The sequence below is a fragment of the Camellia sinensis genome, chromosome 1 (genome assembly GCF_055761805.1).
Source record: "Camellia sinensis isolate YWXY chromosome 1, ASM5576180v1, whole genome shotgun sequence".
Classification (NCBI taxonomy): domain Eukaryota; kingdom Viridiplantae; phylum Streptophyta; class Magnoliopsida; order Ericales; family Theaceae; genus Camellia; species Camellia sinensis.
Window position 1 is genome coordinate 11,896,851 of NC_138961.1, and position 16,359 is coordinate 11,913,209.

Here is a 16,359-nt window from a genome sequence, read left to right on the forward strand (position 1 = left end):
AGTGAGGGGGTTGATAGTGAGTGGATTAAATAAAATTATGTTTGTTTGGATGGTAGTTGTTAAATTATTACCCTATAAAAGAAATATAAAATATTAAACAAATAAAATTATGATTTTTACTTAATAAAAAATACAAAAATATTAAACATTAATGTTAAAAAAAAATGCCTAACATGTAAATAAAAAAATAAAAAATAAAAAAACCTAATTCCCATGGGACTTTTTTCCTAATACCATCTACACCTCCTCCATCTCAATCCTAACACCAAGGTCTATTCTAATCCCATGAGATTATGAATCCCCTCTCAATCTCTCAAAATAAACACAACATATAATTGGTCCCACCTCCATCTTAATCCCAATTTCACCGCTATCTCCCAAAACAAACAGGGCCTCAAGGTCTTGAGTTTCATTAAGGACATACTTATTAGGGGCGGATGCATATCGGCTGTGGCCATGGAACCTCCAATCTGCCATTCGTCCACCAGATTGACAGATTGGAGAAAATCAATCCGCATCCGTCCGTCAATTCGATGAATGCGGATTGATGAATAGATGCAAACTGATTTGACAATTTAAAATTTTACAATTAATTGTTTGATTCGTTTATCATCCCTAGCCATCACAAACCGATCTCCCTCGAACCCCCTCCTTTAAAAAAAAAAAACCCACTTACAACAAAACATGCTTTGCGAAAGTGTAATTTGTTAGTGATACTACTGACAAGTGTAACAACCCAAAGAACTTGTATTCTCATCCCATGCCCAAGTTGTACTTGGGCCAAGCACAAATTGTAGTTGCAGCCGTCCACAAATTACACTTATTCCTTTTTTTTTTTTCTTTTTTTTTTGGCTCTCGAGTGCATGGGATAATAGGCAAGTTTTGCAGCAGTGGGGACTGGGACGTCGACCAAACCTGTCCAAATCCATCAATTTGCCCCTACTCCTGGGTAGCTCATGGGTAAGAGGTAGTTCTACAATAAACAAAATGACTCCAGCAGTACACAATTTTTAAGGCAAAAAATAAAGCTTAAAATTTAAAATACAACCAGACCCAAAAGACATATGTGCCATACACACCTAAAAATATTTACAATCTAAGACCATAGAACACAGTACTATGCAAATTAATAAAGAGGACTTCCTAGCAAAATGAAAATATTTATGCTAATGTTCTACGATATCCTTGAGTACAGAATCATCAACTCCAAGTGATTTGGGCAAGTCCCTGGACCCAACCCCCACTTCTGCCCTAGCCTTGACAAGCGATTCTTCGAGTTCGCGAACCTTAGCTCGAGCCACTTTTAGAGCACTTTCACACAAATCAACAAAGGTAAGTGACTCCGTGTGTTTGATCACTCTCTTTACTTTGTCCAACCTCTGCTTCAGCCATGACAAGTCCAACCCAACTTGCTCAAAGTCCTCAATTGAAATTGCAGCCAAGCGTAGTGCTTCCTCATCATGGACCTTAGTGTTTGATATCGACTCAGTGAACGAAGCGAACGACTCAAGTAGCGTTGTTTGCAGAATGTGACCTTTCATCAAGAATTTGGTGAAAGTGTCCTTATGAAGGCCGTAGATCCTTTTGAGTAACAGGGATGCCTCGGAAGGAACCCTGTAAGACAAAAATCTGACTTTGCCAATATTGCATCCTCTAGCATTGTCTGAGGCTTGGCCACTGGAAGCATGACCACCAGCTTGAGTAACGGTAGAAGTGGCAGCAACTGGGGTTGCTTCGCTTGAGCCCTGAGTGCCCAAAATAGGTTTGGCGGCCTGCTGAGGAGGAGAGCTCCTGGAGAAGCTTGTGTAAAGAGTGGATTCAGAATGGATTCGTTTTGCTTCCTTATCGACAGAAGAAGCCTCTGTCAAAGCAAGACCTTGCCAAACTGACTCAACAGAGCTAACTTCTTCTCCAGAAATGGCAGTAGTGTCAACTACATTTCCCGAGTTATTGTCCTAGGATGGATGCTGAGACTCCTCTTGAGAACCACTCTCCTTTGAATCACGTGACGGAACGGCAATATCAGTTTCAACTATAATAGTATCATCCAACAAATAACCTCTACTGGGATCAAACAGTTCACCAAGAGGTATGAAATAAGTGTAACCCCAATCGCTTTTATGTCGATTGAACTCGTGTTGTGTGTCTGTAGAATGAAAAGCTTCACAAATTAACACCAAGCAAGTAATGCTGGTATGAAAGTCAAAGGGCTGTAGGCCACGGAATAGGATTCTCTACAATGCTTTCTTGCAATAGTCTTGAAATGATCAAGATTATTGCAAGAATGATTGTGTTTTGAATTTAAACCATCTACTTAAATACAATTGATTACATTTTAGATTTTAATCACTTACTTAAAATAGTATTGCAAGATTATTGCAAGAAGAATTACATAGAGAATCCCAATCCACACCTAGGAGGCTGGTGGACCTCCATACCGAAGCACTTGCCTGAGTGTTAAATCCATAAAGAAAAAAAGAAGTACAAGATGCAAGTTTGCACAAAATGTCATTTGTTCGACATTATCGCTCTCAAATTTTCTATGCATGGTTAAACCCTAATCCCCTACCCCTCTATTGGCAGCATTCCTAGCCACCCCCACCCATTTTCTAGTGTCATCAATCCTCCCCCAACGCCATCTCCAACGTTGAAGTTCCCCCAACTCCTTCTCAGGCACTGGGTACGCGGTGAAGGAGGGTTTCACTGTGGTGGGGGTTTACGACAATGGGGATCACAGAGGTGTGGGGGTTTGCAGTGGTGGAGTTTGTGGTGGTGATGGTCGGAGTTGTTGGGATGGCGGTGGCGAGTTAGGGTTAGACTTAAAAGGATTTGATTTGAAGGTTGAAAAAGGTGGGGATATTTTTATATGGTGGTTGTGTAAGTAAAATATTAAATTTTGAGCAGTGCTATTATAGGTTTTGAGTTGGTTTGGAATGTTTTAAAAAAATGTATTTTTTTATTTATTGATTTATATGGATTGAGTTTGGGTTGGGTTTAATGTGATGTGTTAGAGAAGTGATGTGATTTAAATAAGATGATGTGACTTAAATAGGATAATGACTTTTTAACTTTTTGTATTATTTAGTTTATGCTAAACTAACCCTTAGACTCCCTTTTTAAATCTAATAACGTGATAATCTATTAAAACATATAAATGATTATCTCTCCCATCTTCTATAATCATTAACTAATTACAAATCACTCGCTCTAAAATATGAAATTGTTCATCATATTACTTAATTTTTGGTCCGTAGAAATAAAACCACACATAAGTTTCTAATGCAAAGATTTATAAGATTTTTTTTATTTAATGAACTAAATTATTATAATTTTTTTTTCTTTTCATTCATTAAAAAAACTATTATAATCCCAATATATTGAACACCATTAAAAAAAAGCTTACCTTTCCTCACTGTAAGGTCACCATGAAGATGATTGATGAGAGCTAAGCTGAAGTGAGCGGATCTACTCCAACCATACGACAACGTTTCCGAATCCGGAACATTATACACCAACAAATGCTTCGTCGTGTTGTTCCACTTTGGAAATATAAGGCTCTGTTGGTAACCATTTAATTTTTAATTTATATTTATAAAAATTTAAAAATTATCATAAAAGCTTGTTTGATAATTTTTTTTAATTTATAAATAGTTGTCTCAGTTTATAAATTTAAGAAAAAAACGTAAACTCAAAAAATGAGTTTACGTTTTCTGAGAGGGTAATTTTTGTGAAAATTTGGCTGAGCTGGGAGATGGTCATTATGGCCCACAATACGAAGGGCTGAGTAAAAAGACCGTAAAAGTTACTCCGGTCCAAAAGAGGTACAAAATTACTCTGGCCCGAGAGAAATGTAATGTTACTCCGGTCCAGAAGTAACTTATAGTTAGGTCGGTCTCAGAGTTAGCCCGGTCATGGCGTATTGTGGTTAGAACGGTCAAAATCTTGCTACTCGGTAGCTCGGTCTAAACACACCATGGTTTGTACAATGGGGGAACCGAGATAAAGGTGTAACGAAAGGAAGAACCGAACTAAGGATAGTTCGGCCTACTCTGCGGCTCAGCATAGCCATGATTACTTCGGTCATGTTGGAGTTCGGCCATGGTAAAAACCATCTCACTTGGTTTAAGCAGTGAGGGGGGTGTTGAAGGATAAGCATTATCTTTCAAGAGTATGAATCTTATGAGGACTCTCCATGGAGGTGTAGAAGTCCTACTAGGATTGTGCCACACGAAACCTATAAAAGCTCACAAATATCACCTTTGGAGAGGTAACACACAACTTTGCTTTCTGAATACACAGAGCTTTTGTCTATTTGTCGAGATTGCTGACTTAGGCATCGGAGAGGTTTCCGGCACACACCCGCCGGCTAGCTCACGTTTGTGTTTTCAGGTGATAAAGCGACGACGTACAGAGGAGCGCAGACTTGATCAACAGGATTATACGAGAAAGTTTATTTCTTTCCCGTACAATTGGCGCCGTCTGTGGGAAAATCAGACAGGACAAAACCTCTTGATCAAGCTTTACCTCTTTAGGAACAATGGCACACATTGAAGAATTACCACAGTCCGCCATCGACGGGCAAACACCAGATGGGGGTGCAAGGCGTGAAGGACTACCTTCTATCCCTCCCATGACAGATTTAGAGCCCCAACGACATAACACCAGGAGGGATACTAGGGGGAGGCGGACTAACAGCCCCCGTCACTCTCGTTCGCAAAGTCCTGACAGGCAAAGGCGGAGGATTGATCCTCAAGCTCTGGAAGACCACGTGAAGGAGCAAGATGAATTAATAAGGAAGATGGCGGCAGACATAGAGGCCTTGAAGTGCCAGATGAAGAGAAAAGAAGTGGCGACAGGAGAGGGGCGCAAAAACAAGACGCCCCCTCGCCACTCAGAAAATCGTAGTAGGAATACCACACCCTCGCAAAGAGAGAGCAGAAGCCTCAGGACAGGCGATACTCAATCCAGGTCTTCCAGAACTCGTCACTCCACGTCTGAGAGGACGAGATCTGAGAGATCATACACAGAAGGAAGCACGTATTGGCCCTCACATACGCACCAAACCAGATCTAGACAGACGGAGTTACCCAGATCATCCGACTTATGAACCGTGCTCGAAGAAAAGGCACGATGCAAGGAGGATGCCAGGGCACAAGATCCACACAGAGTTTCTGCCTTACAGCGGTTGGCTCCTCGGACGCATGGAAGCGTCGAGGTTGGAATGCCAATACCGCGCCTTACCTACGAACCAACGGACAAAGCATTAGCAAGGCTGCAAACTTCGCCGTTTGTTCCGGCGATTGAAAACGCGACCCTACCATCAGGCTTCCTTCAGCCCAAATTCACTACATATGAAGGGAAGACGGATCCCTACTCACACTTGAGCCACTTTCGCCAGGTCATGGCTGTATACAGGCGAAACGAGGCCTTAATGTGCATACTCTTCCCATCTAGCCTTGGCGACCTAGGCTTGACTTGGTTCGAGAAACTTCCAGAGGGCAGCATAGCTTCTTGGGCGCAATTGGCAGAGGCGTTCGTAACAAGGTTCCGAACAAACACTAAAACCCCGGTGGAGATCGACCAGCTACTCTCCATCGACATGGGCGATAAAGAGACCCTAAGATCCTACAATAGTCGTTACTGGGAGACATTCAATCAGATTAGGAACTGCCCCACCAATCTCACCATTGCACAATATAAAAGAGGCCTTCCAGTCGGGAACAGACTAAGGGACTCGATCACCATGACGCCACCCCTCACCATGGAAGCCTTGATGGAAAGAGTGCATCAGCACATCAGGGTAGAAGAGGATGGCGCACGTGCCAAAGCAAAATCTGAGGCGACCACAGTACCAGAAAAGAAGACCTCAGCAAAGGTCAACACGGTAGATCAAAGTAACAGAAACGGACGTGGCAGACGAGATAACGGAGAAGACCCGGATAAACGATGGTTGAGAATCTGCACTGCCATAACCACGGTGTTCAAGAAACCGATATATCGGATTCTGAGCGAAATAAGAGATGAGCCTTTTGTCAAGTGGCCAGCCAAGCTGGGAGAAGCACAGAAGGACTACGACGAAAGATCGCGGTGCACCTTCCATAAAGAAAAGGGGCACCGCACTGAGAATTGTACACCATTGAGACAGCACCTGGAGGAGTTGGTAGCGGCAGGTCACTTGGATAAATACATTGAAGGAGGGACGCAGCCAGCCCTCCAGGACCATAATAACCCCAATGAGATGCCAATCGACGCCCCGCCTCAAGGCATTATCAATGTAATACATGGAGTTTTTGAACCTGAGCGTGTATGCGAGCTCAAGGGATCAATTAAAAAGGCTGAGCACTTTAGAGAGGTGCTAAGTGCCCAACCTGCCATCAAGAAGGGGAAGACAGAGGCAACAAACGTCATGTCTTTTTCGGATAAAGACTTGGAATGAATATACTGCCCTCACAACGACGCCCTGGTCGTCACTCTCCGAGTCAAGGATTTTGACGTCAAGCGGATTCTGATTGACCAAGGTAGTTCATGTGAAATCATGTACTACGAAATATTTAAACAATTGAAGCTGCAAGACAAAGACTTGGCGCCTGCCGTATCTCCCCTAATTGGATTCAACTCCATGCCAGAATGGCCCGTCGGCAAAATAATTCTTCCAGTTAGAGCAAGAAGCGTGACGAAACAAGTGGAGTTCTGGGTATTGAAGGTCCCCTCCACTTATAACATCATCTTGGGCAGAACATGGCTGCATGTCATGCGATCAGTGGCATCATCCTACCACCAAGTAATGCGGTTCCCCAACGATACCGGGGTAATTGAAGAAGTCTATGGAGATCAGATCATGTCAAAGCAATGCTTCGTCACGGTGAACGGCAGCCGTGCTGCCAAAGGATACGTTCATTCGGTGGAAGAACCTGAGAGCAATGAGCTATTCGCAGATGTCGGCAAAGCGGCTGATCAGAAAACAGTGGAGGACTTGGTAGAGGTAAGAATAGATGAAAAGAACCCGGATAAGTTCTTTTTGCTCGGTTCGTCGTTGTCCAGCACTGAGAGATTAGAGGTCTTAGAATTCTTAACCTCTAACATCGAAGTGTTCGCCTGGACGCCCTACGACATGCCAGGCATTGATCCAAACTTCATCAGTCACCAACTTAATGTCCACCCATCTGCCAGACCAATCATCCAACGAACACGCAGATCGGCACTCCACCATGCCGAGATAGTGGCAGAAGAAGTAGGTAACCTGCTGGAGGCAGGAGCAATTAGAGAAGTGCACTACCCAAGATGGATCTCCAACACAGTCGTAGTGCCAAAGAAGAATGGCAAGCGGCGTGTCTGCGTCGACTACAAAACAGTCAACAGGGCGTGCCCAAAAGACAGCTTTCCTCTACCAAGGATAGATCAACTGGTAGACCTAACGGCGGGGCACAATCGACTTAGCTTTCTGGATGCATAGAGAGGCTACCACCAGATCGCCATGCATGAACCAGACCAGGAGGTCACATCGTTTACAACTCCAAGAGGACTATACTGTTATAAGGTCATGCCCTTTGGCCTAAAGAACGCTGGGGCAACATTCCAACGGATGGTCACCAAGATGTTTGAACCACTGTTAGGCAAAACAATGGAGGCTTACATCGACGACATAGTGGTCAAGAGCAAGGATGAGAATGACCATCTCAAGGACCTAGGCGAGATGTTTGAGATCTTGAAAAAACACAAACTGCACCTCAATGCATCCAAATGTGCATTTAGAGTAGGGTCTAGCAAATTCCTGGGCTTCCTTGTGACCAATCGGGGTATAGAAGCAGACCCCTCTCAGATCAAAGCAATCCAGGATTTGGAGAGACCAAACTCGGTAAAGGAAGTGCAGCATCTCACCGCCATGGCAGCTGCGCTCAATCGGTTCATAAGTCGGTCATCAGATAGACTACGACCATTTTTTCATGCCTTGAAAGCCAAGTTTGAGTGGGATGAAGAATGCGATCAAGCTCTGGAAAGCTTGAAGGAATACATGTCTTCCCCACCACTGCTTGTTACCCCAGTACCTGGTGAAGAACTCTTCTTGTACCTGGCAGTCTCTCAACACGCAATTAGCGCAGTGTTGGTTCGTGCAGAAGGAATCCAGCATCTGCCCATCTATTATGTCAGCAAGACATTGCTAGGGGCCGAAACAAGGTATTTACCACTGGAAAAATTAGCATTGGCCTTAATAATGGCCTCCAGGAAATTGGCACACTACTTTCACGCCCACACCATAGTCGTCCTCACAGCTTTTCCACTAAAAACTTTGTTTAAGAGGGCGAACTTTTTTGGGCGAATCTTGAAGTGGGCAGTAGAGTTGGGACAATTCGACAACAAGTTCCAACCCAGAACCGCAGTAAAGGCCCAATCTTTGGCAGACTTCGTCGCAGAGTTTACTCCTGGAAGTCATCATATCTGCCCAGTCGACCTAACCGACACAACCGAATTAGGGATGGAAGTTGACACCAGAATAGCGCAACCCCTAGCAGAAGGCACCTAGTCAGACTCCAAGGTAGACCAGACTGAAGACAGCAAGAAAGAAGCAAACCAAGACTCACCAACAAATAAAGACTTGATACAATCAGATAGCGAGGGGCAGACAGCAAGCATGGACCTTGAAGAAAACACCAGCAATATTCTTGACCCGACGACATCATCTGACCCCTCCATTTGCTGGAAGTTGTTCGTTGGAGAGATGTGGAAGCTCTTCGTGGATGGAGCATCCAACCGGCATAGAGCAGGGCTCGGCATTGTCCTCATCTCACTAGACGGCCTGGTTGTGGAGCAAGCAATCAACCTTGGCTTCCCAGCATCAAACAATGAAGCGGAATATGAAGCGCTTCTTGCAGGACTCAAATCAGCATACTACATGAAGGCCACCGAATTAATGGTCTACAGCGACTCACAGCTGGTGGTAAACCAAATTTCTGGCGACTATGAAGCAAAGGATGACAGGATGGCCAAGTACCAAGAATTGGTCAGAATAGAGATCAAGAAATTCGAAGTAGTAAGGATAGAACAAATTGGCAGGAAGGAAAACAGCAGAGCAGACGAACTAGCAGGCCTCGCCTCAATGGCAGATACCTCCATCCCTCATCCACTACTGATCGACTACCTACCTAGGCCAAGCATTGAAGACCCCGAAGCAGAAGAGGTATGTTGCGCAGAACTAGGCCCCTCTTGGATGGATCCCATCATCCTGTTCTTAAAAGACGGCATCTTACCAGAAGAGAAAAAAGAAGCCAACAGAATAAGAGCGAAGTCGCAGCGATTTTGGCTCTCCCCATCTTTGGCATTATAGAAAAAGTCATTCTCAGGACCTTACCTAAAGTGTGTTCATCCCAGCAAAGTGGAAGCATTCTTGTTCGAAATACACGAAGGGGTGTGCAGAAGCCATCAAGGTGGAAGATCGCTAGCTTACAGGGCCATTTCGCAAGGATACTGGTGGCCATACATGCAGGCAGACTCGGAGAAATATGTGAAGAAGTGCGAGAAATGCCAGAAATTCGCACACCAAATACATCAACCAGCTAGAGAACTCCTACCATTGACTAGCCCATGGCCTTTTGCAATGTGGGGCTTGGACATAGTAGGACCACTTCCAACAGCACCCGGAAACAGGAAGTTCTTTCTCGCAGCAACAGACTACTTCACAAAATGGGTGGAAGCAGAAGCATTGGCATCAATCAAGGAAAAAGATGTGAAGAAGTTCGTCTGGCAAAACATCATCACTCGGTTTGGCATACCAAAAGCCCTAATTTCAGACAATGGCACTCAGTTCGACGGCAGAATCTTCAGAGGCTTTTGTGAAGAATACAAGATAGAGTTCTATAATTCTACACCGGTATATCCCCAAGCAAATGGACAGGCAGAAGCTTCAAACAGGGTAGTCTTGGATGGGTTGAAGAAAAGGTTGGAGAAAGCCAAAGGCAATGGGCGGAAGAACTTCCTCATGTTTTATGGGCTTACCGCACCACACCTCGGCGGTCAACAGGAGAAACACCATTCTCCTTAGCCTACGGTATGGAAGCAGTAATCCCACTAGAAGTTGGCCTCCCCACAATTCGAAGTGAAAATTTTGATCCAGACTTGAACGGAGAAGCCATAGCATTGGAGCTCGACCTTGCGGAAGAAAGAAGAGAAAGAGCACTGGTTCACATTGCCTCATACCAGCAAGAGTTATCTAGGAAATACAACAAAGCGGTGCATCCAAGACAATTCAAGATCGGGGATTGGGTACTGCGCAAAGTGATGGGAAACACCTTGATACCAGGGGATGGCAAGTTAGGGCCAAATTGGGAAGGTCCTTACAAAGTGGTTGGGTTAGCAGGCAAATGGGCATACCACCTAGAAGACAAGGATGGCAAAGCAATCCCTAGGCCATGGAACACTGCCAATCTCAAGCTATTTTATTTTTAGCTTTCTTCTTTTCAAACATGTGTAATTTTTTCTATCCTCAATAAAAACAATCGATCCTTTTCAGTATAAGTTGTTCTCTGTAAAAGTTAGCTTTAGTGAAGTTAGGTACATTGCAAACATTTTATTTTAAGTTGGTTGGAAAAACTAACTTAGAGGTTGGCTGGAATAAACCAACACCCCTCCTAAGCCCAGGATAAGGATCCAGGCTGCAGGACGTTTGGTCGGAACAACCAAATATTTTATTCTAAGTTGGTTGGAAAAACCAACTTAGAGGTTGGCTGGAATAAACCAACACCCCCCCTAAGCCCAGGATAAGGATCCAGGCTACAGGACGTTTGGTCGGAATAACCAAACATTTTATTCTAAGTTGGCTGGAAAAACCAACTTAGAGGTTGGCTAGAATAGACCAACACCCCTCTTAAGCCCAGGATAAGGATCCAGGCTGCAGGACGTTTGGTCGGAATAATCAAACATTTTATTCTAAGTTGGCTGGAAAAACTTAAAGGTTGGCTGGGTTAGACCAACTCTTAGTACTCTTTAGCCGAAGAAAGGACATCGGCTAAAGAGTGGTTGGCTGGATTAAACCAACCCTTAGTACTCTTTAGCCGAAGTAAGGACATCGGCTAAAGAGTGGTTGGCTGGATTAAACCAACCCTTAGTACTCTTTAGCCGAAGAAAGGACACCGGCTAAAGAGTGGTTGGCTGGATTAAACCAACTCTTAGTACTCTTTAGCCGAAAAAAGGACATTGGCTAAAGAGTGGTTGGCTAGATTAAACCAACTCTTAATACTCTTTAGCCGAAGTAAGGACATCGGCTAAAGAGTGGTTGGCTGGATTAAACCAACCCTTAGTACCCTTTAGCCGAAGAAAGGACATCGGCTAAAGAGTGGTTGGCTGGATTAAACCAACTCTTAGTACTCTTTAGCCGAAGTAAGGACATCGGCTAAAGAGTGGTTGACTGGATTAAACCAACCCTTAGTACTCTTTAACCGAAGAAAGGACATCGGCTAAAGAGTGGTTGGCTGGATTAAACCAACTCTTAGTACTCTTTAGCCGAAGAAAGGACATCGGCTAAAGAGTGGTTGGCTGGATTAAACCAACCCTTAGGTCATGTTTGATTCACTTCACTATTAGTGAAGTATTAATAATCCTATCAAATTAGTGTGGTGTTAACTATCCCACCCCTACCCCATTACTAATAATCCTACAAATTTGTTGGATTAATTATCCATTGGATTAATAATCCTAAACCAAAGTGTCAAAACAAACATAGGATAATTGGGCCCACGGATTAATAATCCCAATCCCATGCTTTAATCCCTCCAATCAAACATGCCCTTAGTACTCTTTAGCCGAAGAAAGGACATCGGCGAAAGAGTGGTTGGCTGGATTAAACCAACTCTTAGTACTCTTTAGCCGAAGTAAGGACATCGGCTAAAGAGTGGTTGGCTGGATTAAACCAACCCTTAGTACTCTTTAGCCGAAGAAAGGACATCGGCTAAAGAGTGGTTGGCTGGATTAAACCAACTCTTAGTACTCTTTAGCCGAAGTAATTATATCGGCAAAAGAGTGGTTGGCTAGTAAGGTCAGTCAAACAGCACGGTTAAGACCGGAATGAAGTACCTCGGCCGAAAAATATTGTGTTTCGTTCTAATTACAGTTAGAAAGCAAGCACAAACTGAAAAGTAAACCGAGGTAACGATTGGAGCAATAGAAGCTATAGCAAAGTCAGTACAGGTACAACCATACAGAGTAAACCGAAATAGCAGTTGGAGTAATAGAAGACATTACAAATGCAAGCATACAAATCAAAACCGGAATAAGAGTTGAGCACAAAAGAAGATTTTCATTAAAGAGGTACACAGGAGGGACCGCAGCCCGGTTACAAGTCCAAGAAAAAGAAAAATACAAAATTAGTCAAAAAGATCATCGAGATCGGCTTCAATATCAACACCGACTCCGGTTTCAGAGGGGCGAACAGTCTCAGTTGGAAGCATGGTCTCTGTTGGAAGCACATTTTCGGTCGTCAAGTCTTCGACTACTGGCTCCAACCGAGCTAATTGATCGTTGACAGCCGCGTTGACAACCGGAGTCTCAGTTTGCTCATCTTCGTCTTCATCGTCAGACGCTTCAAGAAATTTTTTCTGGAGGTCGGCAACATACTCCGCCAGTGAGGCTGGAATGAAATACTGCGGAGCATTGTAGACATCGGTGTCAAGCCCACAACCGAGCTGCTCCACAGCACCCCTCCAGCCGCATTTGAAGAACAAGTCCCTCGCAGCTTCACACTGTTGGATGTACGCAGCCTCGCTATCCTTAAAACCCTTCACCTCGGCGTCCTCAGCCTTCTTCTTCAGAACTGTTATTTCGCCATCTTTGGCGCCCTCAAGCTGTGTCATCTCCCACAAATATTTGTCTTTTACTTCGGTAACAGCTCGCCGTTTATAACTGTCAGCCGAGGCAACTAGTCCGGTTAGACGAGTTACATCGGCCTCCAGCTCGGCCATTTTTTGTTGAGAACGTTTTAGTTCGGCAGTCTTGGCTTCGGCTTCCGCCATTGCATGTCTCGTTGTTTTCCGTAGCTCCAGCACTTTCCTATGCGCAATATTGTTCTTCTGAATGGCCTGCAAAAAGAGTAGTGACTCTCTTTAACCGGACTAACAGTTGGGAAAAAGTTAGACAAAGAAAACAGAGAGCCACCTACCAGGATCATTGATTTTGTTGATGACCGAATGGCCTTCAGCTCGGTGTTTAGTTGCTTGTTGTGGTGCTCCATATCTTTTGGAAGGCAAACACTCTTGGCTAGATTAAAAGCCATCAAGTGATCCTTCTCAGCAACAACCGAGTCAGTTTCCTGGATATTTCAGTTTTGAAAGGTGAGAATTGGAGCCCATTTGGAGGAGTCGGCTCGGTCAGATTGCTCCGGTTGAAGGCTGGGTTGAGGGCTTGATGAAAGGATAGACTCGTCTTCGTCGACTAGGCGTTGCTCGGTTTGGCTTGTCCGGGCACGCTTGTTCGCCCGAGATGAAGATGGCTGCTGGGATGGAAGGGCTACCACGGTCTCAGTCGTCTGACCGGTTTGTGGTACCTCAGGTCTGTTAGTTTCGGTTAGAAGCGCCCTTACTCTGTTCCTTTTAGCCATTTCTTCTTCAGCGGTCAGTGGGATTAATCTGATTTCTGGCAAGGTTGGGTCCGGTTTTGGGGCCTCCTCTAGCAGAAAGTCGGTCACCCTCGCTTTTCGGCGGCCGCTGTATCGATAGGTCGGCTCGAACTTTAGCAGCTTGGCCCAACTACGTTCTGGATACCGTAGTGCGGCACGCAAGGTCGCTAGATCTGGGTAGCTGTATAGAGAATGGAGGTGGGCGAAATCTGCGAAAGAAGACAACTGTTAGTTCGGCTGAAAGATTGAAAAACCGAAATATAGTAAAGCACGCAAGAAAATAGAAGTAAATATACCGGGTTCTCCTTTTTTCCAGTTTATACGTCGGCCAGGAATCTGGGCTTGATGATCCTCAAAGTTCCTAGACACCCAGAAAAAATCGTCACCGTTTAAGTCTTTATCCGGTGTATATTTTATTATCTTCTCTCGGCGACGGCGTATTCTTAAATAGTAGACCCACCCATCTTCTTTTGAACCAATGGAGTATTGGTGGAAGATTTCGGCCAGACCGAGGTTAAGACCAGCTTGGCGGTTTAGTTCGGTTATTCCCATTATTATACGGTATGAATTGGTGGACAGTTGGGTTGGACATAGTCTGGTTTGCCTAAAAAACTCACAAATCAAGGGTTGGACAGGAAATCGTAATCCGGTTTCAATTATGGACAAGAGGGTGAAGGGGACAAAGCCTTCATTTCCCCAGGGTATGACATCTTTTTCTGCCAGGGTAAGGTGTACATCGTCAGGTATGCCATAATCCCTTCGGAATTTGGCTAGACCACCTGGCGTCTCGACTAGAAACCTATACTTCCCCATTTATTGTATAATTTATGATTAATTAGTTCGGTCCGAAAATTGTGCTCAGTAGCACGGTTGGGCGCGCAGAGGAGTGCCAGGGCAACCTAAGTCTGCAAAGTAGAAAACAAAGGGGTTAAAGCACAGATCATTGAACCGTGCTACAAAATAAAAGTAAAAAATAGGAGCCCTACTTCGGCTATGTGGATGCCACAGTTTCTATCTCGGTTTCTGCAAGGTGATTGGTAGCTCGGCTTGAGCAGAGCTTTTATTAGTTCGGGCTTGGCAAGCATCTAGATATTTCGCTTGTGGAAACGGTTCTGTTTGACCGGTTGATCGCCTAGGGGCAGCTTTCTGAGTTCCGTCTAAAAAACTAAGAAAGCTGGTTTAGCCCCAAAGGCCTAGATCGGTTGGAGTTCAGGTATCTCAGTATGCTAAGTGCAAACTTAGTTCGGTTGGTTACCTCGACTAGGGTCTATCAAGAAGTGGTTTGACTTATTCAAAGCTACTGGTGTAAACATAAAGTGTTAATCCGGTTGTAAGCTGACCAGACCTTTACCTAGCTTAAACAGTATCCTAGTTTGGTTGCATCATGATTTTGGATCAAAAACCAGTTTTCTACAGGATATTTCATATACTCATGTGTTCTATTGTTAAGTTTTTTCCATAAAAGTACAAAGCAAAGCAAAATAGAAAAATATGTTTTGCAAAAACACAGGAAACAAAACACAGAAAGCTAAATACGAAAACAAAGTAAGATGTACAGTGCTTACCAGGTGAGGAGGCAAGAGCTGGAGGGAGAATAGCAGCAATGGAGAACACGAGCTCAAAAAATAAAGAAACAATGGAGGCTCAGAGAGAGAGAAGTTGCAACGTGTGTCAAAATGAAGAGATTTGTTTTAGGGAAAGGGAAAAAGGGCGAGACTGTTCAAATTTCACGAAGTACGAAGAACGGCGTGACAGCTGTCCTCAGTCAATCAGTGCCTACCACGTGTCATTGGAATAAGAAGCGATTCAGTTGCTGTGATTGAAGAGACGTTTTGACCGGATAAGCAGAGCCCGGTGTGAAATTAGCTCGGCTGGAATGCTTAAGAGTTTTAGCTCGGCTGGAAAGGCTAAAGGGTTTTTTAGCTCGGCTGGAAAGGCTTAAAAACTTTAGCTCGGCTGATAGACAGGTAATCCTTATCATGCTGCGCAGATGAAATTAAGGGGCAATTGAGAGGGTAATTTTTGTGAAAATTGGGCCGAGCTGGGAGATGGTCATTATGGCCCACAATACGAAGGGCTGAGTAAAAAGACCGTAAAAGTTACTCCAGCCCAAAAGAGGTACAAAATTACTCCGGCCCGAGAGAAATGTAATGTTACTCCGGTCCGAAAGTAACTTATAGTTAGGCCGGTCTCAGAGTTAGCCCGGTCATGGCGTATTGTGGTTAGAACGGTCAGAACCTTGCTACTCGGTAGCTCGGTCTAAACACACCATGGTTTGTACAATGAGGGAACCGAGATAAAGGTGTAGCGAAAGGAAGAACCGAACTAAGGATAGTTCGGCCTACTCTACGGCTCAGCATAGCCATGATTACTTCGGTCATGTTGGAGTTCGGCCATGGTAAAAACAATCTCACTTGGTTTAAGCAGCGAGGGGGGTGTTGAAGAATAAGTATTATCTTTCAGGAGTATAAATCCTAGGAGGACTTTGCATGGAGGTGTAGAAGTCCTACTAGGATTGTGCCACACGAAACCTATAAAAGCTCACAAACATCACCTTTGGAGAGGTAATACACAACTTTGCTTTCTGAATACACAGAGCTTTTGTCTATTTGTCGAGCTTGCTGACTTAGGCATCGGAGAGGTTTCCGGCACACACTCGCCGGCTAGCTCACGTTTGTGTTTTCAGGTGATAAAGCAACGACGTACAGAGGAACGCAGACTTGATCAACAAGATTATACGAGAAGGTTTATTTCTTTCC

The 16,359-nt window shown here is 44.2% G+C and overlaps 1 protein-coding gene across 1 annotated transcript; it reads right to left on the bottom strand.

Moving 5' to 3' along the window:
* Positions 1 to 1,166: 1,166 nt before the first annotated feature.
* LOC145806822 (MATH domain and coiled-coil domain-containing protein At3g58250-like) lies at positions 1,167 to 12,228 on the bottom strand. Its single transcript, XM_082904829.1, has 4 exons — positions 12,190 to 12,228; positions 3,404 to 3,557; positions 1,988 to 2,146; positions 1,167 to 1,933 (listed from the first exon to the last, which is right to left on the bottom strand). The coding sequence occupies exons 1-4, from the start codon at positions 12,226 to 12,228 to the stop codon at positions 1,167 to 1,169; spliced, it is 1,119 nt and encodes a 372-aa protein (XP_082760955.1).
* Positions 12,229 to 16,359: the final 4,131 nt, after the last annotated feature.